This window comes from Falco naumanni, chromosome 2, assembly GCF_017639655.2.
Source record: "Falco naumanni isolate bFalNau1 chromosome 2, bFalNau1.pat, whole genome shotgun sequence".
NCBI classification, from domain to species: domain Eukaryota; kingdom Metazoa; phylum Chordata; class Aves; order Falconiformes; family Falconidae; genus Falco; species Falco naumanni.
Window position 1 is genome coordinate 17,058,532 of NC_054055.1, and position 27,741 is coordinate 17,086,272.

The window sequence follows — 27,741 nt, forward strand, 5'->3', positions numbered from 1 at the left end:
AAAACTTGTTGCTGATGCAGCTTCTGAGGTAACTCGCTTAGCCAAGCTGGGTTTGTCAGCCTGAACATCTTATTCCTGAAATGCAACTTGTACATGATGGTAGGTAACACAGCTTGCCAGCAGAAGCAATGGTAATCAGAGAATACTGCACTTTAACACCTTGTCTTTTCATTAGGTTTTGGTGTAGGACTGTCCTGGTTTCAGCTGGGATAGTTAGTTCTCTTCTTAGTAGCTGGTACAGTGCTGTGTTTTGGCTCTGATGTGAGAACAGTGTTTGTAGGTCACTGATGTTCTTAGTTGTTGCTGGGTGATGCTTATACTAAATCAAGGATTTTTCAGTTCCTTGGGCCCTGCCCAAGAGGTCTGGAGGGCACAGGAAATTGGGAGGGGACACAGCCAGGACAGGTGACCTGAACTGGCCAAAGGGATATTCCATACCATGGGATGTCATGCTGAGTGTATAAACTGGTGGAAGGAGGAGGACATGTTTTGCAATTCTCTTCCCAAGTAACCATGTGATGGAGCCCTGCTGTCTTGGAGATGGCCGAACACCTGCCTGCCCATGGGAAGTGGGGAATGAATTCCTTGTTTTGCTTTGCTTGTGTGCACGGCTTTTGCTTTACCTATTAAACTGTTCTTATTTCAACCTTTGAGTTTTACATTCCTTTCAGATTCTCTTCCACATTCCTCTTGGTGAGGGGGAGTGAGTGAGTAGCTCCAGCAGTCCTTTTTGCGTGGTGCTTGGTTGCCGACTGGGGTTAAGCCACGATAAGGATAGAACACTGATAATGTGCATTGTTATAAAATAATGATATAAGAACAGATTTGAGAAGTCTGTACTAATTTAGATTTCACCTTGTGTAAAACACTTCTAAACCTCAGTGACTGGTTGTCTAGCTGACAGCTACATACTTCTTTCTTTTTTCATTTGGTGACATATAAGGTCTTGAATATAACTTGAAGTAAACTTTTCTTCAGAAGAGCTTCAGTGTGTCATTACAGCAGACAAACCATTCTGGCCCACAGAAAAATTCTAATGGAACTTGACCTGCAGGGTAGTTAGTAGGCTGTCTTGATGTGTCCTGAGTCTTTTAAATCTATATGAAACAGTCTTTTTCTCCCCAAATCATATGACTTGAGAAAAGAGGGCTCTGAGATTCTAAAGCATGATCAGTTTTTCCTGTTAGAAAGAAGGGGAAGGAGTAATCTTCCAAACATGCAGTGTGGTGCCTTGAGTTGCTTTTGGTGGGAGCCCATCCTATAAATGAAGGAATCCTTGCACTAAGAAACATGAGGAAGTGGTGAAGTCCTCGATGAAAACTGTCCCACTGATAAGAGTTTTTACAAGTTACTGGGCACTGCAGTTTGAACCTGCTAGAAGTGTTTTCTGCCAAAGTTCAAATGCATTAATTGTAATATATTTGAATGCTCACAGCAAGTTTCATTGTCTGTGTGGATAATTTAGGACAACAGATTTATCCTTCTGCTACGTTATTGCTGCAGCTCTGGGAAATCTTTGAGTTGGATATCTTGGTGACTAGGCAGAAGAATGTCCTTTAAATGCACTTATAACCTGCCTTGACAATAGATAACATTGTATGTGTAAGATAACATTATGATTATGGAGAAACTGTAGGGAAGTGCAGGGAAAGGGAAACAAAACAGGCACTTGGACTATGGACAGTGGTTGCTCCAGAGCTGAGAGACTGAAACGCTGATGGGATGGCTCTTGGCTCTTTGCCTTGCTCTGGAAAGCTTAAAGCAATAATATCTTGTAGCATTCAAGTCTTGCACTTGATTCTGTGCAAGACAAGTCGTGTTCCTTCTAAATTTCTATTCTGACCTGAGCTCAGGGTCTGACTCAAACGTTCTAGAGTATTTAAGCATCACATACCCTTTTCTTAGCCACTGGAAACATACAGGCCACATACAGAGCAGTGAAATCCTTACTGGCAGTTTTCCTCTGCAGCAGCTGTAGTCTCAAGGAGTCATCTGACAGGCTGAGGCTCTTTGATTAAATAGGGGGCTGCATTGGTTCAGGCAGAAATTGCTGCCTGCTATAACAAACCAACACTGCTTAGGACGTAGTTTCCAGCCTATCAATAGTCATTGCACAGGTATACAAGTACTTGTTCCTTTATAAGACCTTCATAATGTTTACAAATTCCCTGAAGAAATTTTTATGTTGTCTTAGTGAGCTTCATGATTAAAATAGTCTTCCACATGTGCAAGGAGGTAATGGTCTTTAGTTGTCATAAGCATGCAACTGCTGAAAACCTTGTGACACTGGGATTTTTTTTTAACAATGAAACCAGTATTGTGCTTGGCACCTTTGTTGGTGGGATGTTCCTATGAATAAACTATCTCTGTACCCAGTGTAATAATTAATTGCGTGTTGGTTTTTGTGTTAACATAGTTAACACTTTATATATGTAAAGCTTACTGTTGTCCTACAGTGATGGTGACTGTCTGGAGATAGCTTGTGTTCATGCAGCTGCTGTGTTTTGAGAGCCGCAGCAGAACCTCTCAAGACGATACCAATCTTGCCATTAAAGGAAGGGTCACGTGCCTGCAGGACCTTAATGTGCACACACTCTTATGTGGCAGACAGTATTAGAGTCCTTAATTCAAGCAGATCGTCTTGGTTTCCTTACTTTTTTTTTTTCCCTTCTCTGTTACAGGGCATCTGATCTTTTTGTACATGGTAATGGAGAGAATGTAAATGTACATGTTAATGGCCTGTTTGAGAGAAGAGTTCAAGTCCTTAACATTCACTTTAATTACCCAACCCCTCTGCTGTGGTTCATATGTCCATGCCTGGCTTTCTTATTAACACTTAATGTGAACTGAACATCAAACAATACTCATTCTTCAGCTCCTAGATTTGAGAGTCTTTCAAATGTATGAACTGTGAAATGGATAGCTGTGTGTGAACGCTGCCTAAGAAAGGACACTGTATTTATCACGCCTGGAAATGACACCCCATGTGTCTCAAGGAGGTCCTGTTTTGTTTATTATGATTAGCCTGAAGATGAAGTTCATCTCAGTTGCCAGTCTAAATTCTCAGTGAAGGGGTCGAAGTACTTTAGATGGCTGACAGGGAAAATGTAGAGCTGTGTCCAGTTGCACATTGCCAGCACACAGAATTCTTAGTGAAGTAACCTTTCTGTCTCTTGCTGGCAGCCTTTGCCTCTTCAAGGATGATGCAATGAAGTAAAACTTGACTTAATGAAAAGTTTTAGGGAAGCAGGGAAAATGGTAGCTGTGGGGGTTGTCATGCAAAAATTCCACATGAATGAATGGAGGAACTATACTGGAAAACTACTGAGTTTCTCAGTGCACTGTTTGCTACTTCTAATTTGTCTGTTAGCAAAATAACTAATCCATGCTACTTTAGTAACACGGTAGTGAGTTAAGATACGTGAATAACACTAACTTTTTCAAATTATGCAGTGGTTGCTTTCAGAAAAATCTCTGTATTGCCCTAGAAACAGTAGGGCCAGACTCTTTCAGCTGAACTGATGTGTATCCAAATTAATGTGTTAAACAGGGTTTGATGGTGTAACTTGAAATATGACTTACATTAAGTTGCAGGTATAGAGGTGACATCTTTTCTAATGTTTGCTCACTTGTTTAGACATCAAATTTGTGTAGTTAAGTAAGGCTTGCATAGGTAACAGCTATTGCTTAAGGAAAAAAGTTGTTGTTTTTTGTATGTGCTCCCATTTTTCCCTTTGCCACAGCCGGTTCTGAGCTGCAGACCCTGTTCTTGGAGTTGAGTACCAGGCACTTTGAAGATAAGATGGCTCTGACAGGGGCTAGTCAGAAGGCTAACCTGATCAGATACTAATTTTTAGGAATAAAACTTGAGCTATGAGTGAGCTGCCTGAGTTTTCTACTTGTTCACCTGTGGCTTTTAACTTCTTTCCGAGCTTTGATTATTCTGAAGTCATTTACCATGCATCTGTCAGTTGGGAGGGAGCACAAAGCCTTTTTTTTTTTATTTGTAGGTGTTGTATTTGTCCTTTAGAGAGCTGTTCATCAGAGCCAAATTTATAGAGTACATCTGCCCAGTTTGGAGTATGAGTTAGCTTTTATAAGAAGCTTTCTTTTTAATTATAACATGCACCTGTTTTTATATGTACATGTGATTACTGTCCCTGCTTTTCATGGTAACAGCTGAATGTGCCCCTGTAATTTGACTGTACCTGTTTTCTGTAGGCATTTGTCATGTTACTTAACCAACAAAACAGTGTGACTTAGTATGTATAAAGCTCATACAAAAGAGCCTTGTTGTGTTGGCATTAACGTAATCATTAGAGTATTGTTTGGACTTGTTAGCTGTAGAGTTGGTAAATGGTAGAATGTTTTTTGAATCCAGTCAGACAAATTCTTGCTTGAATATGGTCATATCAATTCTGTATCCACAGAAACACTGTGTTGATGTAAAAGTCTTAGTGCTTGGTTTTTAATTAATATTGCTTGGGGAGTTAACTTAGACCTACAAGTTAATTTGATTAACCCATATTTTTTTATGTCATAAGGTACTTCGGAGACACGTGTGTTTAATTATGTTCTGTATTAAAAGAAGGTTGTTAGACATGAGACCAAGCAAATATGGCTTAAAACAGTAAAGTACCTAGAGCTGGAAGAAATTAATAGCATCTTCATTTATACAAAAAATGTACTATGTTACATGGTTTAAACCTGGATGCTTGTTTTCACTCAGTTGGCTTAGTTGGTGTAATGAAACTGTCAAAGTCGGACCACCTGAGATTTCTGTGAAATAACCGCATTGTGTATTTGACTATGTGATTCTACTGAGCAGCAGTAGCAACAGAATGTCTATAGGCTGTAGTGCTGTCATGTTGCCTTCTTTAGAGATCCAGTTGAAGTGATTTGCAACAAATCTTTTAGGCCTTTTAGTTGCTTGAAGAGGAAACTAGGTGATAGGATCGGGTCTTAATTGTTTATTAATTGATTGTTTCGTTTAATTTGCCCCAGTGATTCTGTTCTAGTGTCTAAACTAGAGTTTTGTATTACAAATAGTGCCACGCTGTAGCTTGTTACTGTTCATTGCGGAATATACAGCAATATCTCGTTAGACGGCTTAGAGCTGGGGATGGGGAAGATGAGAGGGAGAACAAAATGGTTAAAGCAAATAGTGATCTGGGAGAATGCAGTTATCTAGCCTTGTACATATAAAGATAAATATAAAAGAGCTCCACTGAAGTGACCTGTGGATCAAGGGTGTAGTAGGACTTCTATGCATAGCAGTCAATTGTGAGAAGCAGATCACGTAGATAAAACATTTGATTATACCAGTCCTTCACGATTTGGGAATAGTTATGCCGTGCGCTTCAGTTGATCTGGAAGACTTATTGGTGGGAATGAATCGGAAAAATGTTTCACATGGAGAACCAGGCTTAATGGAAAGGTGCTCTGGACATGTGATACTTCAGTAAAACAGCATCTTGCCTGTGTTTGTGGAGTTAAGTTGTTAGAGCTTCAGGAAATAATTTTTCTTCTTCCTTGAAAGGATTATCTAGGGTTTGCAGTTACTCGGAAATACAAGACTATTTTAAAACAAACAAAACAGCAGCAACACCCCCCCCCCCCCCAAAAAAAATCCCAACTGTCCCCCAAAAAACTCAAAAACAAACAAAATGATTCCCTGAAACACAAGCAGAACTCCTGTCACAGGTTGTCTGGCTCTCACAGAGCCTACATTCAGTGTCTGGGGGAAAGACACCTGACCTAATGCTTTGAACACTTAGTTCTTAAAACTGCAAGTCTTGCTGATGCCTGATAGTTTACAGTGGGGGAAGGTGCTTTGCTAATTCAAGGGGCGAAGTAGGGCAGAGTTGCTCTTGGTACTCTAAAAATATTTTTTCCCCCATATAATGCATCACTGTGTGGTGCTGGGTAGACTTGGTCACTGATACAGCTCAGGCAGGTTCTGCAGCATGATGAGTTTACTTGCATTATCTCAAAGAGGCATGTAGGATAACTGAGTAGTTACTAATGTGTTCAGAGAGCAAGAACTTTGCAAGATGAAGAGTTTTAATCTCTTACAGGTTAGTTTCAGTAAATTTTGATAGCATGTGACTTAACTTTAAAAATGAATACCTAAATCATGTTGTCATCTTGGACAGTTTGTACATGAAGTTGTATTCATGCCCATCATGGGTTAAATGTGAAAAGGACAAGAGATTACTTAAATTATTGTGCAGTATACTTTTGTTTTAAGGCAGAAGAAATAGTAATGTAACTAAAGAAAAATAGCCAGAAAAGATGAATCAGAAAAAGTGCATCTTTTTCTGGAGGTATATTTATAACTGAGAACTTGGTGGTTCTGAAATGGGAAATGGGGCATTTTAAAGATCACACTACAGATTTTCTCATTTCTCCCATATTTAACTCTGTCTTTCCCAATGCTTAAATTCCGTGGTTTTATGAGGGGTAAGCACTTGATCAGGTGCTTGGAACTGAGGTGAAAGGTTGACTGTTCACAGTGCTGAAGTTTGGGTGGATAATAAATTATCTGATAGCTCATCTAGTAATAAAGGTACCAGGATTCAAGTGAGACTGCCAGCCTTCTGGTTCTGTCTTTTACCTCGTTTGTTTAGTAAAGCTCTTCCTCATAACATGGGTAGCTTAATTTCTCTGTATTCTATGTATGCCTTTATTGTGTGGTTTTTTTGAACTGTTTTCTAATACTGGCTTGTAGAAGCCTACTTGAAACTTGTTGGTCATAATCCCTGTATGGTATTTGATGCAGTACTAAAATAAATTTTTTCTAACCTGCAGCACAGCCAAGTACAGTGTGGTTACATTTCTACCTCGATTCCTGTATGAGCAGATAAGAAAAGCTGCAAATGCATTCTTCCTCTTCATTGCCTTACTGCAGGTATTGTTTTACTGGTTTGCCTTGATTATAAAGTTAAATTGTAATGCAGTAGAAGTTGTTGCAGTTGTTATGCTGAACTGCAAAGAAATTCTTAGACATGTTTTGATAGTCTTTTTTAAATTTAATTAATGAGATATGTACCTTGTAATTGAAATTAGAAGGCAACTTACAGCCTTTTTCAATGTAGTCTGTAAAATCAAGCTGTTATTAAGAAAACCCAGAAGTATGAGCTATCAACCATACTGAGAAAAATGTGTGGTTTCTTGTGAAACTGCCGACTGTTTAGATAGTCCAGATTATCACTGCTTCCAGGTGAGTTGATAATTTTAATGCTTCTCTTCTGAAGAGAGAAAAAATAGAATAAAAGGTATGTATAACAATTTCATCTCCTGACTTCATTGTAGTAGTTTATTCAAACCTACTGAGAGCTTAGGGTAGTTTGCCCACTGAAATAGCATGTTGTTCAGGCATAAATAAGAAAGCTCTGTGTTCTGAGAGCTTTGCATAAAGTTCTAAATTAGCTAGAAACTAATTATAAATACAAATATAAAATGTGTATCTTCTTCTTCTGTTCACAGCAAATTCCAGATGTCTCTCCAACAGGAAGATATACCACCTTGGTGCCATTGCTATTTATTTTAACAGTTGCTGGCATCAAAGAAATCATAGAAGATTATGTGAGTATGATTATGAGTTGCTGTGCTAAAGACAGTGCCACAAAATGCCACAAAGCTATGCATCTCTGAAGTCTATTGAGTCATTGCTGAGCAGCAACAAAATAACCTCTTGAATTTGAAAGCTCTGAACTTGACTAGAATTTCTGTGGCATGCCAAAATAAAGCAAGGATTTTCATCATAGATGGTGAACAAGGAAACAGTGTGTTTATTCATGGTTTTATTAGAAAGGCCAGGCTTGGAAAGACACTGTGGACTCTTGACACATACATGGCCTTTTCAGTTGGTTTTCCAGGTGGCAGGGTGGGGGAAGCAACTTCAGCATAGAGCAAACGGATCTGGAGAAAATCTGCACTAATTTGCTTGGATACTGCTTATAGTAGTTGTCTTCCTGCTTAACAAAGTTCTAATGAATAAAATAAAGTCAGTCTAAACAAACAGCATATATGTATAGTGCAGCTGTCGTCTAAATACACTGTTCCTCATTGTTCCTTTTGGTTTTTTTTTTTCCAAAAAACCTTTCGGAGACTTAGTTGATCCAGGTTTGGGCCTCACTTTGAGGTTACATTATATTTTTTAAAAAACATCTGAATTTAGATGATCTGTGTGGCTTCTTAAAAAGAAAATAAAAACAAAGGCAGAAATGAGCCCATGTCTCATCTTGCAGTTTGTCCTGTTCCTAGCTCTAATGGTTTTGGAAGCTATAATGAAGTGTAATGAAATGTTTTGTTTCCTTGCAGAAAAGGCATAAGGCAGACAGTGCAGTGAATAAAAAGAAAACTATAGGTAAGACTGAACAATCATTAACCTAAATATTTAAAGTGCAAATAGTGAATACCATACTGGAACACTTAATTTGGAGCAATTCTATTACATAACAGTCGTGATGGTGGGGAATGCGTGTCTTTTCAGACTAGGTAGTTAGTGTTATGATTTTGAGATGTTTGACTGATGGACATAGTGGAATACTTGAGGGTGAGGCACGGGGGGCATTATTAGACTTCCTGCAATTTCAAGGTTGTCCAAAGTTACACAATGCTCAGCTCCTCCAAGAAAAGCAAGCAATTTTCTTCCCTGCCAAACTGTATCCTAACTATTCTAAAAAAAACCCAAAACCACCACAACCAAAATGAAACCCCAAAACCCTTCAAACACTAAAAGTTGGTGTCGAAGGAATCTTTAGTAATCTCTGTAAATGCTGCTGCCCTTAAAACACAGGAGCACTGTGGGTTTGCTTTCCTGAAGTGTCACTGAAAGAGAATTTAATGCTGATTTCCTCTGAATGCCTACATGCATCCCTAATTTATTGACACCACTTGGCACTGAATACCTGAAGACATAATTTTCATTTGATCTCCCTTAACTGAAAACTTCTGCAGAAGGCACTGAGGAGTTTGCTGATGGCTGTGCTGTAATCAGTCTGGCCTCCAGTCACAGGGTCTCCATGTTCCTGTGCTGGACACTGCTCTGCTGCTCCTGTGTGGAGGTCTGCAGGTGAAATGGAAAACACAGGGACTTGACCTCTGGAGTAGAGTGCCTTCCTCGCAAACATGTTTAGCTTGAGTGTTAAAAAGCTAGAGAAACACTTAGAGGAACACGGGAAACCAAACAACTTGCTAGCTCTGTGCTTCAGTTAACAGGCATTATATTTGCTGGACTATTTTCAGTGAGTTTTTTCCTTTGTGCCTGAGAAGTTGTTGATCATTGAGACTGCATATGAATGAACCACAAAAAGTGTTGCTTTACTAGTCCTTAAAAATTATTTCTCTACAAGAGGTCTGGGAAGGTATTTCAAGTGCAAGAGCACTATTTATTAGTCAAGAGAAATCAGCAGTGAACTGTAGCACAGCAGGCCTAGTTGTAGGTAGTATGAAAGACTGCTCTTTCAAAGGTCACGGATTCCTTTGTAGTTACAGAACATGTGCTAACGAACACTTCGAAGGAAGTTTATCACAGTAATTGTGGAGAGACAACTTACAAGAAAGCAAGGTCTTTTTATGGAGCTGGGTGGATCTTAGCACTTAAAATTTAGTTCAGCTTTTATTTTTTACATTTGAATACTCTATAATTTTCAAAAAGATACTTGAGGAATATGAGGAAGGCTAAAGAGGCTTACTCTTCGGACTTGTATTATGGGAATGAAAGGCTAATTTAAGTTCACGGTGGGATTGAGATGAATTAGATTTAGATTCTCTGTGTGCCTTGAGGTTGCTCTTAAAGGTGAGTGAGGTCTAGTCAATGCAGTCAGTACAGATGGCAGTCCAGCTTGCTCAGTAGACATCTACTGGCTGCTTGGTGGTGTTGTGAACTCTGCCTGCGATGAACAGATGCTTGCTTCAGTAGCATGTGTGTAGGCTTTGCGTTTATCTTCATGGTTTTTGGAGCAGTAGTGTATCTTCAAAGCATGTTTCTTATATTAAGTTTACCACCGAAAACACTGGTTTGCTTTGCGGAGTGGTACATAGGAATTAAATTACTTTTGGAGGAAGCATAACTAAGTTCTGCTCGAGGTGAGCCCTGTACATCTGCATTAGGAGCTGGAGCATGTTAGGCTTTGAGATAGTGTTTCATGTCTTCGATGGCTTCACATGGTATATGTGGAGGTGACATTGAAGCTGGGAAGCAGACTAAGTTTAATCCCAAGTGAAGCCTCTGAGCAGCATATCACATAGTTACAGAGAGCTCAGTAATAACTGTTCTGATGCATTGATCCTCTCAATGTCAAAATATAGAGTAAGCTATGAGCATTTAATACTGTATGGGATGCCCTTGAATAGAAAACAAGCACAGGGCTAGCAAATTGTTGCACAAGACTGATGGGAAATGCTTGCCCTTCAGGAGCAGCACATTAAATGGCCCTGTGTGCCTGGATGTGAGTGACAGCATTAAGTCCTAGATCTAGAGTATCAATGTACTGGGTTTAGTCTTAGGAATTCTTAGATAAAAGGTTTATATAGAAACAGTGTTTTGAGTAGGAGCAGTCTTTTTAGGTACTTGTTCTTTGTTACTTTAACCAAATATGTTTTGACAATGAATAATTCACCATTTTTACCTTCCTATAATATTCTAGAGAAGAGAGTTTCCTCTGTCCTTTGGAGTACTCCTATAAAACTGGGTTAAGCAGAGCAGAAGGTGCAAAATCGCAACCCCAAAATTTATGAACTGTTTTGTGTCTGAATGGAAGCTCTTCCTTCAGATGTTGGGCTTATGAGTTACAAGTTGCTTCAGTAATTTGTCTCATTTTAATTGTAAAGTTAACTTCAGCATGTACAATATAAATTGCTCAATGCTCACATGCAAAGAAGATATTCTGTAGCTTCAAGTGCCATGAACTTGGTGTTGTAGACAATTCACTTAAAGCAATGTGAACTGTTTGCTGAAATGTCTCCAAATATTTTTCTGGTGGAACAGGAAGTGTTTAAAGCAAGGCATAGGAGATGCTAAGTGTTGTAATACCTCTCTGAGGTTTGGGTGTTGAGCCAAGGCTGCAGGTATGTGACTCTTTCACTTGACATCGTGGGTTCAGGCCTTCTCTGGAGTTCTGAACTAAGAAAAGCTCAGTTCAAGCATAGTTTACAGGGAAGGAAGGGGTGCAGCTAAACTGTTTTTCCCCTAAAATGCATATACTTATTTGGATGGAAGCTCAGCAGTTCAGACACATCATTAGCAGCACTTCTGCTACTACCCACCTATTTTTTCTTAAATAGTTTACTTGATTGTGATTCATCCACTGTAATATTAAATCTCATGATTCAGTGCTCCAAAGTTTGGGGCCTGGGGACAGGAATCAAAAGATGAGTTTCTTGTTTGATCTGGTCTGAGAAATTCTGCATTCCTGTCTGTGGAGTGGCCTAATCTGAGTAGGGTGGCTGAGGCTGTATTCAGTAGAATTCTGTCTTTTGGGAATTTGGCATGGCTTTCAATAAATGAACCATATCTGAGTTGCGTGGAACTGAGGAGAAAATCATATTCCAAGTAGAGAGTTGGCCTCTTCCACTTTCAGCTGTTGCACTTTCTGAAGACATTTGAAAACTGGCCACAGCTGCTTTCATTCAAGGGTTTGATCTTGTTTAGGTGTACTTGATGTGCCTAGACCTGGACTGGCTACTCCGCAATGATTTGGCATAAACTTTGAACCTTACGTTTTAGGCTAGGGTAGTATTAAGTATGTGTACAAGCATCTAGAGGACCTACTTGGGTAGAAAAGCATGTTCCAGAGTAGGTGACCAATGAGTATGTTAAGACAGCACTATAGGGACTCAGACACCACAGAAGCCAAGGCCTGCTTCAGTACACAGAATAGTCAGGGCTTGAAGTGACCTCTGGAGATTATCTGGTCCAACCCCCTGCTAAAGCAGGTTCTCCTAGAGCAGGTTGCACAGAGTCATGTCCAAGCAGGTTTTGAATGTCTCCAGAGAAGGAGACTCCGCAGCCTCTCTCGGCAGCCTCTTCCAGTGCTCTGTCACTCTCAAGGTAAAGAGGTTCTTCCTCATATTTACATGGTGCAATTTGTGCCCGTTGCCCCTTGTCCTGTCACTTGGCACTAATGGAAAGAGCCTGGCCCCATCCTCTTGGCACCTGCCCTTAAGATATTGGTAGACATTAATAGGGTCCTTGCTGTCTTCTCCAGGCTGAACAGGCCCAGCTCTCTCAGCCTTTCCTCATCAGAGAGATGCTCCAGTCCCCTCATCGCCTTTGTAGCCCTCTGCTGGGCCCTCTCCAGTAGTTCCCCACCTCTCTTGAACTGGGGAGCCCAGAACCAGACACAGCACTCCAGATGTGGCCTCACCAGGGCAGAGCAGAGGGGTAGGAGAACCTCCCTCCACCTGCTGGCCACGCTTCTCTTGATACACTCTAGGGTCTCACTGGCCTTCTTGGCCACGAGGGCATGCTGCTGGCTAATGGGCAACTTGCTGCCTACCAGTAAGTTGTACCTTGTTTTCTTTTTAATTTCAATGTGAAATTCAGCTTTTAGGATTGTTGTTCTGCCAAAACTGACGTTTGCTTTTCAGTAGGACTTTGAGTCTGCTTGACTATTAACTCTCAGCCTTAAGGTAATTGATATGGTAGTGAAGTTTGATGTGTCAGAAACATAATAAAACGCAAGAAAAAAGGTGAGATAAAAATTCTGTGGTTAAATCATACATACTGAAGATGGTTCTGAAGATACTGATTGGCAGTGGCCAGTAATGCCCTTATTTTAAGGAAGGTCATTTCCCAAACAAATAACAGCACTGCCCATCTGCAGGTTAGTGTGCAATGATGCCAGGAAGAAATCGGGTCACCAGCTGTTGCCAAGGAGTTGATAAAAATGATAAATATTAGGGGCAGAATCTTTCACTTTCCCAGATATACATGCCTATAGCTGTGGTCCCAGCTTCTGAAAACTGCTTTTCTGAGCTGTGTGTGAATAGTGAATGCTGTACCACTTACCTAAAGGATGATGCACCTATGTTTAGTTAAAGTCGGGAGATGTTCAAGGACCCTTATTGCAACATGACAGATGCACAGACTGCTAAGTCCTTGGGTTGGTTATCTTTAAAAGGACATTTTGTCTTAGATTTCTGTTGTACATGCAACATGGTGAAGATGCAGGCTTTAAACATGATTGCTAAGGAATAGAGTCTGCGCAGAGACAACTCCTCAAGGACATTGTCCAGGCACAAGATATGTAAATGTTGTTAACTTGAAGATGTGCTGGGTCCTTGAATGCAATGTGCTAATTGTTCAGGTGTGAGATGTTAATGAGTTCCCAGAAGGTTAATGAACAGACATGAGTGACTTGTATAAAGAGGGGGCTGAAAGGTTCCCTCGGGGTGCATGACTTTGGTGGAGTGATCCCCCATGCACCCAGCGCTGCCGAATAAAGATAACCTCTGCTCACTGGAATATTGCTAACAGATTCTTCAAATCAGTGTTAGTTGCCGTTCTGGTCAATGCTTGCTACTGCTACTCTAGTTGTTTTGAGATTTGTCTGAATTTTGGTTGTTTATTCTAATCAGAATTTATACATTTTTTTTTCCAGTTCTAAGAAATGGGATGTGGCAGAACATTATGTGGAAAGAGGTAAATAAAATTGGGGGTGGGAGGGAGTAGAAGGTCTTCAAGAATCATTCTTTCAAAATAAATTCAGAGGCCTAGCAATGTGAGAATTCCCTGTGACTTGAGGTGGGAGGGATCCTTTCTGTTGCAAATAGTGAAAGCTGCCCTGAGCAAGGCACCTGACTACCCATCTTGAAATCCTAGTACCGTGTTTCAGTCAAATCCTAATGAACTGTTGTGTTTTTGCTTGGGCAGTTAATATGCTCTAGGATGTTAACAGTATTTTTTTTTTTATTTAGTTCACATAGAAAAGAGTAACTTTCACTGCAATGCTGTAGCTCCCCTGAAAGTCTAACCGACTTATTTTGCTACCTGTGCTAAGAAGTTCTTAGATTTTGAGGTTAATAAGTAAGCTGTTTGCTCAAATAAGGAACACAAGTCCTGCTGCTACTTCAGGCACTTGAGACCCCTGTTCTCTGAAGCCCCATGCCAGGACCTTCTTAGCTTTATTTCTAGAACTTGCTGAAATTCCTCAGGATGTATTGATGTAATTGTGGCTTTTAATGCCTTTTAAAGGATAAAATTAGCTTTGTTATTTAATAAAGGAGGAAAAAGTACACAATTCTAAAATCTCCGGGAAATGAGACCTAATTCGGCTGAAGTATTAAACTATAGTAGAAACCAGAGAATGCCAGAAAGTCTGATGGGTAATGCTGATGCATGTTTATGCTGTTCCGTGTCCTTTCTGTGGTGAGAACACTGAATTGTGAGATATTCAAAGCTGAACCTGGAATCTGGTTTTCTTAGACCCTTAATCATTTATTGTATTGGCCTGCATCAGCGTATTGCCTAGGCTTGCATTTATTGTTGGGGAATAACAGTTCTACATATCTACCTTGTTTAAGGCAGACTTCCAGTCTCTTCTTGTGCTGAAATTAGTAGGGAAACTGTTTTCAGTGGGATCAGAGTAAGTCTAATGGGTCTGCCTATTCAAACATGCCACCTGTTTTAAATTTTTATGAATTAATGTGTTAGGGATATTTTAAAGCTCATTTCAGACTCTCACCAGTGCATTGGTGCTGAGCAGCCTCATACTCATCAGGCAAGCCTGGCTTACTGTTTTGAGGGTGGTAATTGGTCTTTTTTAGAATAACTCCCATGCATGTGTGACTCCCATTAAAGGTGCTGGCAACTCTTCGGTCTTCAGTATTTCAGAAGTCAGGATTTTGCACATCTTAAGTGACTACAGGTCAGGGAATAACTGGCTGTTAATGTCTATCTGTAGAGATGATACTCCTTGCTAGTGACTAGTACGAGCAGTGAATCTGAAGAGAGGGCTAAGGGAGAGGAATAGTGATGACTTCATAGGTAAGTAGTGTAGAGAAGGAATAGGAGAAACTCTTGAAACTTGAGGAGGGTAAGGTTTAAAGGTAACTTTTAATAGGAAAAAACTTTCTGTACATTAAATAAGATTTAAAAAAAACCCTCAAATTTGGGTAATGGCAGGATTATAGAAGTAATTTTAACTAAACCTAAGTTGCAGAAGTTCACGCCTCCTGATAAAGTGTATCTAGTTTTTTCTACAGAGATTTGTTTACTTTGCATTCAGGAAAGGGAAGGCTTTGATACTTCCAAACTTGCAGTGAAAAGTACTCTGACTTTCAGAAGCACTGTCTGTAGCTGTTCTGTGCATGATGCTGATCTTTTGACTGGGTGAAAGAAAATAACGAACTAACATTCCAGACAAGCGAACTCTTTGTTTTTCTTTTCCATGCTACTGTACTCCTGCCCCTGACTCAACAGGTAGCAGTAGGAGATATTGTGAAGGTCACCAATGGGCAACATCTTCCAGCAGACATGATCATTATATCTTCCAGGTATCCTGAATGGGTGTGGAAATGATGTGTCTGATGAACTGAGGTGCAGAGGACTCAAAACTCTGTATTTAATGGTAATAAAAGCAGATATCAGATGGCATTAATTCTTCTCCACATCTGAAATAAAACTTCAGCAATGTCAAAACAGTGCTTTACGAGGCAATGATTCACATATCAATGTAGATAGCGTCTTAAAGAAGGCTTCTTAAAGGCTTCTTAGTATTATATACCTGTAAGTCATTAAGTGTATCGCTGAGTTTGGAAGGCTTAAGTCTGTTACAAAAGCTTCCTGTGGTCAGCTGCTCTATGGTCTTCTGAGAATTTCTCCATTTAATTAAGGAAGCTTAAATTTTCTTCCAACTAATTCCACTGACTATCTAGTATATTTTCCTGTCCCTCAGGAAATATTTCCCTTTCAAACTAAAAGGCTAGCCCAGTTGGCATCTAATAACTAGCCTGCAAAAGAGCTTTTGGGCTTCATTTGTTTACTCCTTGTATTTGATACAGTGCACGTATGGCCCATACCTAGCTTGGGTAGCAACAGTACACTGAGTCCTGCTCATTTTAGTTTGTGAAATACGGGACAACTTCTCTGTATCAACATACTGGCAAGCCAAGCTTGGTTGTTAGTTCCTAAAAACATTTGAGCGGTACTTGGCTGCCAATGTAGGTTCTATAATGTGCTCAACAACTTAAGGCCAAATCCAGACCATTTAGATAAGGTTTAAACAAGAGATAATAGCACAAATTGCTGTTCTTGGACATGCTTTTTTTGAATAGCCAAATGTTATGACACCTTGCTGTTCTCCGTGATTTCCTTCCGTTTGCACGCTCCTCAACAGTGACTGGAGGTTGTGCTGGTCTTCAGGTTATAGCTCTTAGATGTCCCAACTTCTAGTGAACTTGTTTTCTAAGTTTTTTTTGCTCCATCCTTCTTGCCTATGCCTTTCCTGGGGAATTTAATTTTTTTGAAAGCTGTATGGGGAAGCTCAGTCCTTGTGAACTGTCACATGATCGAGGATAGAGGTATCTTCATTCCATGGTATACAATATTGTGTTTTTTCTTAATAACAAGCCCCAAACTTTAAATAAGTAGTTGTCAAATTTAATATGCAGTTAGTTAGGCTATAGTTTGATATAAATAACTTGCTGTTTCAGCACAGAGTAATATTTGTTCTACATAGAATTTCAGCTCAAATTTATCATACTAAAACCCATTCTGATTTATTTTTTAACTTGCATGGATAAACTTTTTGTTCTACATGACTACTAACTTGCTGTCATTGATAATCACGCAATAACTGGAGAACTTAACTTGAAGTATGTTGATTTGGGAGAAGCTTTGCTTGAAGTAAATAGCAATTTCTGTGGCAGTTTTGCTTTAGAATTGGTATTATTTCCATGATTCTTTTAAATGACAATACTAAGTGTCCTCAGTTCACCAGAAGACTTTGCATGTTCTGAAGGGGTGGGGTCTTTTGCTTGTATGTGTTAATTTTCTGTCTGAGCTGACTGTTAGATGCGAAATGAACAGTTTTAATCTTTACTTCCCCCCCTCCCCAATTAAAAGTGATATCAAATGAGTTTTAGATAATAAATTTACATGAAGGAAAAAATATTTGAATGCACATACAACTTTGTATGGAAACACATCTGCATCTCTGTGGAAATAAGAGGAATTGTATTAAGAGGTCTCCCTTCAGAGTTAAACACCTTATCTACTATAGCTGAAGTGACTGTGGCAGAAATAAAATTGGAATCAAGCTGGACTTAATCTGTATCTTTCTTCGGTTTGGAGTCAGGTTGTCTGTACAGGAGGAGACAAATAACAGACTCTGAACTTCTTTTTAAGAAAAATTTTCTGGAGAGAAAAATCCAGCTTATTACTGTAAACCCCCCCCCCCCCCCCCCCCAAACATTACTATAAATGTACCTGTTTGTTAGCAATTTTTGTCCTAAGACCCTTTATTTCTGACTATTCTGCTGATTAAGTACATTTGCTGTTAAAGCAATGGGTTACTTTGCAAAAGAAATTGCAACATCTCAAGAATACAAGAAGTCATGTTGAAGAGGCAGTTGAGTGCAGAGGAGAAACTGATAATCCTTAGCAGCCTGATAAGACAATTGAGGAAAAAAGTTTTGGCTGTGCCATAAAGAGGTTTTAAATCTTATGGGGCATGTCAGGAAAGGATCCATGATAGAAGTATCCTTCCTTATCACAGGTGCTATCTATGCAGAGGTCCTCTATATTAGATGTAGGTATGAGTTTGGCTAAAGGAAAATGCGGTTCTGTGAGGAAGGCTGTGTGTTGGGGTTTTTTGTCCCTATTGGAAAGGGCAGAAGCATTTCTGGAAGATGTAGATCACAGCCTTCAGTTTTAATCTTACTGTACCTTTTTCTGATTATTAAAAAAAATAAAAGGCTGACTAGCGGTGGCCTCAGACCTACCTCCAGAGGTCCCTTAATTTTAAGGTGGTCTTGTGTCCAGGACCTTTAGTGTGCACAGATCTTGGACAGTACTTGATAGCAGAGCATGCTATCTTCTTCATCATGGACATCTTATTTTTTTTTCTTATACACTATTCAATACTTACTATTTTACCTATAACTCTTGCAGTCTGAAACAATGTTATGGATTGCAATGTAAAATAGTGCACTTCAGGCATCTTAGTTCGATTTGTTAAATTCTTGTTAACCTTCTGATTTAGACTTTTCTTTCTCTATAGTTTGTTCCTATTCAAAGACATGTTTGAAGTATGTGTGTTCAGCTGGTTCTTCCATGATCATCATATACCACCAATATGGATTTTTGTTGCCTGCAATCTATTGAAGAAGTATTTTGTGGGTCATTTTAGTGCAAATGCAGTATACAAGAAGTACTAATATTGAAAATCTTATGCTTCTTACAGTGAACCACAAGCCATGTGCTACATTGAAACAGCTAATCTCGATGGGGAGACAAATCTTAAAATACGACAGGTAAACCAAACAATTTCAGTTTTTCCCCATTTCAGTATCTAATACTAGCTACAAAGCAGACTCTAGCTTGCATGACAGCAATAGAAGTACTCTTTTATTTATTTATTTTATTTTGAAAAGCATATTTCTTTTCAGGTGGCTGTAAGCTGCCTTTTCAACAGATACAAACCCAAGCAATTATGTTTCACATGCAAGTGTAAGGAACTACTCTGGAGGAAGTATTATAAGCCCACAAAGGCAAATCAAGCAGACCTCGGCTGTGTTTTGCTGAAGGCCCAGTAAGTGGAACTGTGCTGTATCAAAACAAAACAAAAAAACCCCCCAAAACCAAAAACAAACCAAAAAACCAAATAAACCACAGGAAAACACCACCCCCCCCCAAAAAAAAAAAACAACAAAAAACCCCACCCCACAAGCAACCAAACCAAAACACAAAATCAGCTGTGCTTGTGATGAGAGCTGCAGTTCCTGCTGTCAAGTGCCAGTCTGCTTCTGCCCCTGTGGAGTGCTCAAAAAGACCTTTTGTATGTTTAAGTTACTTTGTTCTCTTTTTGTGGTAAGTAGTGGAATTTGTTTGGGTATTTGCAGTTTAAGAAATACTGTGATTATGATGTTTAGAAATGGTTCAGTACTAAGAAATGAACTTGGATTAGGCATTTGAAACAGATTACTTTTAAAAAGCTGTACACTTGCTGATTTACTACATTAGTAGACATGTGACTTAGTGTTGTGTTTCAGCTCAGTAGATCAGATCTTGAGGTCCTGTCAGATTTTGTTTCAGGACCCATGCTTAAAATACAAAATTAAGGCTATGGGGCCTTTTCAGATGTTGTTCTGGCTTGCCATCCTGTGGTCAAGGTCTGGCAAAAGAAACAGTAAGTGGTTTGCTCTTAACCAAGTGGAGATGTTCATAGACAGATGAAAAGCAATAGAGTATCTGCGATGGAGTAGTAATATGTTAGGTTACAGTTCCATGATGGGTTGAGAGTTAACCTTGAGTAGGATCAGAGGGTACTGGCTGCAGTGACATGAGAGACTACGCTTAGGAGTGACTATACTTAGCAATGGTAACACATCAGTGAAGCTGTACCTTGAGGGAAAAGCCAGGCCTGTTTATACTGTTTCCTACTTCCTCTGGCACACGTGCAACTTTGTGCTTTGTGGATGGGACTTTGCTGCTCTTGTTTACAGGCAGGTTGTGTAGGTAGTATAAGGCTCTTCTGTAGTGGAATTTAAGCCACTCGTATATAAGCAGGATCCTAAGTTTTCACAATGAGTCTTCCTTGCAGGAAAGAATTGTTGAATACCCATTAACAAAAGTAAAAACCCACCAAACCCTAAAAAAACTTTACCAACAAACCTGGTAGGAAACCTGTACATATTTTATTACGTTTGGTATCTTAGATGTTGGAAAAAAGCACCATTTTCCTAGGTTGCCTTCTAACAACAACTTTTGACAAGAATCTCCTTTGGATTGGTCTCTGCAGGGATTGTCTCAAACGGCTAGTCTCCAGTCAAGAGAAGAATTGATGAAAGTATCTGGAAGGATAGAATGTGAAGGACCCAACCGTCATCTTTATGACTTCACTGGAAACTTGCGTTTAGATGGTCAAAGGTATTTGACAAAAAAAGCCATAAATACATTTGGTTAGGAAAAATGTTTCCTGCGTTCTTTCAGTCTGCAATGCTGAGCACATGCATGTTTTTGCTGGAGGAGACAAGGGCAGTAATTAAGTTGTTAATCAGAGAATCTGCCAGTATAAGGTAACAAAGTTGTGTCTCTCTGTTGAGTCTCCTGCTTGTTATGGGAGAGTTTGTTTCTTTAAAATCATAGTACTTTTGATGAAGAAAACCACTATCTAAAGAGAAGGAGGAATTGGGGAGATGGTTGGGGTTTTTAGGGCCTCATTACAGGAGATATGCAGAGGAAATGGGAAACCTTTCCCTTCCAACTGTGGCCAAAGTCTGCACCAAATTCTGATTTATAGAGGAAAAATGATCCCAGAATCTGGAGTCTTTATCAGTGTGTCTTTGATATTTTGCAACTCTTTGAAGAAAAGAACTTGGTTTTAGTACTTGAATTCACAGAACCTGAAAGGTCAGTAGGAACACAGAGGTTTTGTCTGGCTGTACCTGTTTTCCTGCACAAAACCTGTTCCTTGGGCAACTGATCTGAGCTGTTACAGATGCAAGAGTAGTAGGTCGTTTGCATCCCACTTGAAAATCACACGGGTAATACAGTTGTCCAAAATACTTCTTTTAATGGGATATATGAGGTTACAGTGTGCTTGGAATGGATGGGCTCTTTGCAACTGTGATGATTTTCTCTCCTTGATGTGGGAGGGAACATATTACAGAGGTAAAGTGCAGAGTAGTCTTGTGACTGCCACAAGTTTCGAGTTTTGGGTTACTAGCTTCCTTGTATCACCCTTGCCCTACTGTGCTTCAGCAGGAATTAGGCTTGCACAGGTTTAAATGCTCTCAAGTTGTGTGGGCAGTTTAAGTTTATTATGTTACTTTATTCCTTTTGTGGTTTGCAGGGTTTTTTGAGGGGGGAGTAAGGCTGAAAGGAGAATTACTTTCCTGAAGTGTTACCAAGAATTGACAGATACATGTACTTCTTGCTTTGCAGCCCAGTTCCTGTTGGTCCAGACCAGATCTTGCTAAGAGGTGCACAACTGAGAAACACTCAGTGGGTCTTGGGTATTGTTGTATATACAGGACATGATACAAAACTCATGCAGGTAAAGTGTTTAACGAGATCTAGAGCATGTTCTCATGGAAGTTGATCATGTTTCCTGTATTCTGCTTGTCTTTTGGACTTGATTTTATGAAATGGTTTGACTCATCGTAGCTATTCAAAACCTGAAGGCCTTGGAGAATATAAGGATACTGTTGTACTTGAGGTTGCGTGTGCACGTGTGTAAAGACTTATTGAAATATTCCTGTCAAAACACTTTGATACGTAAGCAAAACTAACTGTAATTTGTTTTAACTTATCTGACAGCTGGACAACATTTAAAAGTAAGGTTTAACAGCTGAGACTACAGTAATGGCCACCTATAGTTTTAGCACTTGGATACAATAAGGTCTGCAGTCTCTATATTGACTTAATGGCAGGGAGTGTCTGGGAAGAACCAGAAAAATGTATGTGGTGCTCACCTGTGCTGACTACCACAGCCTGGGTTGGACATCCAGGAGATGAATATTTACAACTGAATCATTCTGTTCCTCTGATCTTCAGTTTGAGTCATTAGGAGTATTGGCTCCTATTTCTTACCATATTGAGCTAAACAGTTGAAGTAGCAAGTTCTGTAATGGACTCTAAAAATAAAGTCTGATTTTTGCCTCTGCAATTTCTTCTCGTATAAACCATTGCCAGACTTCCTTTTTTTTTTTTTTAACTGCTGTTCAGAATTCAACCAAAGCACCTCTGAAGAGATCAAATGTGGAGAAAGTGACCAACATGCAGATCTTGGTTTTGTTCTGTATTCTTCTGGTAATGGCCCTTGTGAGTTCTGTAGGTGCCTTATTATGGAACAGGACACACAGCGAAGTCGTCTGGTACCTTGGCTCCAACAGTGAGTATGCAGGCAGTGTGCTAGGGATGTGTCAGACTGTAGGGGCTGGCTGGCCTCTTAGCTTTGCTAAATAAATGCATAAAATAAAAACTAAGAAAGAAATACAAGAGAAGAAGTCCATTGCTACCTTTTTGATGGCCCAGTGTGGTTGTGTGTTTTGTTTTGTTGTCTTTTGGTTTTGTTTGTTTTTTTTTTTTTTTTTGAATGGGCTGGTATAATTGAATTTTCTAGTGAGGCTTCTGTTAATAAAATCTTCTAAAGGGTAGGTAAATATCACTGGGCTATCACCCAGGGAACAGGACAGAAGAGGGGCAAGAGTTATTCTTGGATATTTGGTGTTCGAGTTCTTTAAGCTCTGTGGAGATGCCACACATGAGTTGGCTTTCAGAGCAGGTAATGTACTGTGGCCTTATGTATCATGTTTGCCTGTACCTGGTTGCAGGATAGTGGGTATCAGTCTAATACAGACTTGAACTTCACGCTTACATATAGAAGCAAAGGATTTCATTAGCTAGTTTCTCAGTCAGAAATGCTGATCTGCTTTTGTTGTGGAGAAAACTTAAATGCTGAATGTTGTGATGTTGTGTTTATTGAATAACATTTTAGTTGCTTTGGCTTCTTAGTTCCGTTAATTTGTAATAAGGAAACTGATCTCTTACTATGTTTAAAGGGTTTTATTTCATTTCATTCATACTCCTTGAAATGACTGTTCACATAACAAAGATGGGCCTTATGCAAACACTTAAGGATGAAATAAATTGCTCTCCAGTAGACTTCTGACTTGAGGTGGCTACATTAGCTACAAAATATGTTATTACAAACAGCTTGAGATGCCGATCTCAAAACAATTCTCAAAACTGCAAATGGTTTTTCTAATGGTTATTGCAGAACAGATGGCAAAGGGTGTCTCCTGCAGTTCAAGAACTGCAATTATCATAGTAATAAAAAAATCATGTAGAAAGAGCATGGAACTGCCTTGTAATTATCTGACTCTGGGTTTTGGTAGTTCTGATATCTTCTAGTAGCGATATCAGCAACTCAGTTTCTTCCATCCTCTCTCTCCTGCTTTTTAATGAGGAAGTTTAAATTGGTGCCTTCCAATGATGGAAGTAATACTGGAAAAGATGAATGGAACAAACTCTTGAACTTGTGCTAATGCAGAACAGGTGCAACCTGTAATAAAATAGGGCGACATAGTTGTCTTTACAGATGCTTTTTTGTAAACTGAATGCACCGTTTCTGTCATTTCTATTACTAACACACACGGGAAAGGTGCTTTTTCAGGCTAGGCAGGTAGATACTAAAAATCTGTTAGATTTCTGTAAAGATTGTATTGAAGAAACCCTTCCCAATATCAAGTGTACTTCCAATCTTTCTGTGAACTGATCGAAGATAATGGAATTCATGTGTACTCGCACTTGGAGGTGCCTGAGTCCAAATTTCAAGTCTTGCTCTGATCTTTATTGGGCTTCAGCAACTTTTTCTGGCTTCTGTGTTCTCCTAGTTTGCTCCCCTGCTGCCTTAACTGATTTTTAATGCTGAAAACCCTTAATTGTGGGCAGTGACTGTTGTGCTGGCAGCTCTGCATGCCGATTGAAGTGCCTCCCTGAGCTTCTAGTAAAGTGAAGAACAGAGAAATGCAGAGGCTTTGGATGTGAGGAAAGGCTGTGGGTTGCACAGTGAACAGGCACATTGATTCAGTGTCTCAGCCTTGTCCATTCCTGCCTGCTTTCCCTTCCCTTTAGCACCAGTTGTGCTTGCAGATTTATTTGGGCAACTCGCCCAACGTTGTCACTATTGATCATAGCTCTCCTGCCTGAGCAGGATGCCATATTTCATTTACTAGATGTCTGTTTAATGGTCAGCTTGTTCTCTTAAATTTCTTTAGTGTGAGTAACTTCTTGGTTGTGCCAATTCTGGCAGATTTTAGAATGAAATTTAGTTCCCTCCCCAACTCCACTGAGACAAGTGGGCACTTTATGAAAGGTGAAGTTATGTTACTAATGATATTGGTGGCTTTTCATTGGGGCAGTTGACAAATCAGATAAATCTATAACCCAGATTTAGAGCATGGAATATCATACTTCTCACCATCTGTTAAGCAAAAACTTTTCAGAAAGTGTTCTGTTCTCTAATATATAACCTCACCAATCTTGCCATTCACCTGGCATAATATGCTGCGTATCCAGGCATGTGTTCTGTGGGTGTTTTATATATGTACTACTGAAATAAGTATTGACTCTTGTAGTAGGTATGAACACACTTGCGAATTGGTTTAACACTACTACATCTGATTATGGCAACTGCAGAGAGATGATTGTCCCTGTACTGTACCACTCAGGCTTAGAGGCTTCTGCCTTCTGTCTGCTGATGTCTTTTGTCTTTTGGTCCACAGAAATGTTGTCTGTCAACTTCGGATACAATCTGCTGACATTTATAATCTTGTACAACAACCTTATTCCAATCAGTCTTCTGGTGACATTGGAAGTTGTCAAGTTTACTCAGGCTCTTTTTATAAATTGGGTAAGTAACAATAATAAAGGTACTAATGTCAGTTTTAGAAAGTGACATTAAAAAAACCCACCCATAAATTTTCACTGGATTTTCTGATGCAACTTCTGGGAAAGGCAGGGAGAAGTTCAGAGGCTTTACTTCAGTGTTCCACAGGAAATTAAAAAATTTAGTTGTAGGAAGGTTCCCTGTGCAAATGATTGCTCTTGTAAACTTTAGGCTCTCAGGATGAGAATGAAGGCACAGCTCTTCTGGTTTAAGGTCTCTCAGCTGACTCATGTTCAGTAATTATCTTCTTGAAAACTCCTCAGTACCTTATAGCTTCTCTCAGCCACAGCAGAGGGAAAGAATAGACTTGGGGGTATGGGAGGGTTTTTTTGTAGTGTGTGGGTTTTTTGTTTTAAATCTGGAGGCTGGCCTTGAGGTCTTCTCTAGTATGAATCGTACTTTTGTAAGGAGAGGAGTTGGTGGTGCCTTGTGAAAAAAGTGGTGATCCCTTTGTTCAGGCAAGCTTTAACTTTTAAGTGTATTTCTCCGGTTGTGAAACAAAAATACTGTAGTAATGTCTGTCTCGAGCTGAACAAAACAGAGAAATACTTTGTCTTGGTATGCTTAGTATCCTTGGACTTTCAGTAAAGTGAATGTTTCCTCTAAAATACAAGCAAGTAAGGTTTAACTTGTGTCTGTTCTCCAAGCTGCTTAGTTAAGTATCTCCGCTGCATTACAGCTTCTATGAGAAATTGCTTTGTTCATGTAACAGCTGTTCTGTTGACCCTCACAATTAAATGTAGCAATAGGAGATGATTTTAGTTGCTCAGATTGTCTCTGCAGTCATGGATGTGACTACGATAAGTTGCTTTGCTGTAATGGAAGACCTATGATTAGCATGGCTGAAGCCTGCTATAACTTCTTCCTACTGAACTCTTAAATAAAGATATAGTAAAGAAAATCATAATTACCTTTAACTGAATCTGGCTTTTCTCATGTAGATGTAGTATGGAAGTGTAGTTTGGAGAAGAGGTGCCCCTCTTCAGCCTGGGATGCTGTTTGTCTTTCAAGCCTTCAGAACCTCCGCTAATGGAATTAAGTCTATCTAGCCAGGTTGGAGCTGGCTAAAAGAAGACTGGAGATGTCAGTGTTTAATTTCCATAGCATAGGTCTAATTTTGCTCTCATTTCAGGACATAGATATGTATTATCCTGAAACAGATACACCTGCAATGGCCAGAACCTCAAACCTTAATGAGGAACTTGGGCAGGTAAGAAAACATCTTGGGTGTTAGGTTCGTGATATGATCGGGGAAGATGGGAGGTATGAAAGCACACTGTACAAATCTGCTGTATTCTGCTGCTCTGTGGTTCAGGTTCATAGGATGCCTTTACTTTTGTTATTCCAAGTCGTATAAGTGAAATGAGATCCCAGGATTAAATTCAAGGTCATATAAGCACTTTTAAGTCAGGAAACTAAATCTTTCGTATGTTCACTCTGAATTGCCTTTTTCCTTCAAGTATGTTGGAGAGATGCTCTGTGGCTGTGACTGTCTATACTGCAACAGAATGTACGGGACTAAGTTTGACTGAAGAGCAGGCCAACAGCCTCAGTCTATGTTCTTAGTTCTTTGTGTTTCTGACCACCTCACAGGAAATGCAAGTCAAAAAAAATGCAATTCTATTCCTAATTTAGATAGTGCTTCTTCAATAACTTCTATTGTCCTTTCAGATAAAGATAATTGTATATTAACTTGTAATTGTTGTAAGAGACTTCTTACAATTTCTGTAAGAGAGATATTTTTTTCAAAATGGAAGGGCTTTCCAAAAAAAGGTTACTGGGAAACACAACTTTGCCATTGGAGTTTTGTAGTACCACTAAGAAATCCTAGCTTTTTTACTTGACCACCAAAGTCTTAGCTATGTAACTGAACCAATCAAATGTCATTATTTGTGTGAATTTAGTGTTGGAGACAATGTTTATGTGTGTAAAATACCTAAATATTGTGTGCTGCTCAATACAGTGGTAGTCAGTATTCTTCCTGCTTAATCAGACTGTCTTTTCCTTAGGATTGTAAGTTTTATTTGTGTTTTAATAACTTCACATCAAAGTAATCTATATCTAGATTATGGTGATGTCTCTGTCTGAAGCAGGCTATATTATGTGGCATAATCTATAATGTTGGTCTATATGTTTTCAGAAATTACTTTCTAGTGAGTCTAACTAGACTGAATGTTTGGTTATTAATTGAATTATGTGTTCACAGCTGCATTTTAAAACTTTTATATGCTAGAATATACTTGAAGTTCCTCAGATGTTTGGGTACCCACTTAGAGCCTATGCAAGTTAGAAGTCAATCTCCAATGCTGTGTTCAGAAGCAGGGTACTGCACAGCTAAAGGATCACTTCAATAGTAGTGTAGTGCATTGTCTTGCACTGAATTGCAAACATTGAGGAAAAGCTTTTTGCAACTCTAGGAAAAATGGTCTTGAAATTGGCTAACTCCTATGTTAGCACCATCCTTTTCTACCTGTTGCTAGTTTCAAATCTTACTGGGTGCAGAGGTGAAACAGGATGGAATTTAGCTTGCAACTTTGGTCTGTTGTGTTCTACTGAGGGTGGGAATCTCGAGTCTGCTAATGCTCCGAGAAGTTGTGCTGCTCTGTTGGGGTCACCTCCAGTTCTAACAGGAATTCACTGGTTTCTGTAAATGGATTATTAGCTTGGACAGTGCTGACTGGCTGTTCACTGGCTGACTGCACTTCAGGACTGCTCATGATGATACTAGAAAAAGCAGCTTATGCTTGCTTGCAGAATACCACTTGGACTTAAACTAGGGTATTCCTTGGCCAGTACTGTTTGGGGTATATAAAAAAATACCCGATGATCTTTGGAACACAGAATTTCTGTAGCGTGTTAAGTTCTAATGATTCTTCAACAGTCTTAAGAGTCTTTGCTTTAATTTCGAGTCTTGCTCTTTGATATTAGTACAGTTGAAAGATTTGATGAATGTTTAAGTAGCACAAGCATGTGTATCTGTACTGACAACACTGTAGCCTTGGCAATTAACACCTACTATTTGAGCTTTTCTGCATTTAGGGATGAAGAAGAAATAATGACATTAAATAACTTTACTAGTTATTTTGCTGTAGCTTTGGTAAGACAAACCAAGCTGTAA

At 39.4% G+C, this 27,741-nt stretch overlaps 1 protein-coding gene across 5 annotated transcripts in view; it reads left to right on the forward strand.

Annotated features, from left to right (window-relative positions):
* The window catches only part of ATP8A2 (ATPase phospholipid transporting 8A2), a 347,387-nt gene that overhangs the window by 49,761 nt on the left and 269,885 nt on the right, over window positions 1–27,741 (forward strand). For 4 of the 5 annotated variants that reach the window (XR_005826448.1, XM_040584302.1, XM_040584303.1 and 1 more), the window contains exons 3-13: window positions 6,811–6,910; window positions 7,489–7,587; window positions 8,326–8,371; window positions 13,611–13,651; window positions 15,431–15,504; window positions 18,414–18,483; window positions 19,971–20,098; window positions 21,116–21,227; window positions 21,899–22,064; window positions 24,460–24,587; window positions 25,756–25,833. Coding sequence is in view for 4 of the 5 variants with exons in the window: in XM_040584302.1 (XP_040440236.1) it covers window positions 6,811–6,910; window positions 7,489–7,587; window positions 8,326–8,371; window positions 13,611–13,651; window positions 15,431–15,504; window positions 18,414–18,483; window positions 19,971–20,098; window positions 21,116–21,227; window positions 21,899–22,064; window positions 24,460–24,587; window positions 25,756–25,833 (1,042 nt within the window). In the remaining variant the exon portion in view is untranslated. Of the gene's footprint in view, window positions 1–6,810; window positions 6,911–7,488; window positions 7,588–8,325; window positions 8,372–13,610; window positions 13,652–15,430; window positions 15,505–18,413; window positions 18,484–19,970; window positions 20,099–21,115; window positions 21,228–21,898; window positions 22,065–24,459; window positions 24,588–25,755; window positions 25,834–27,741 lie in introns of those variants that run through there. The other variant, XM_040584305.1, reaches the window with a different exon arrangement.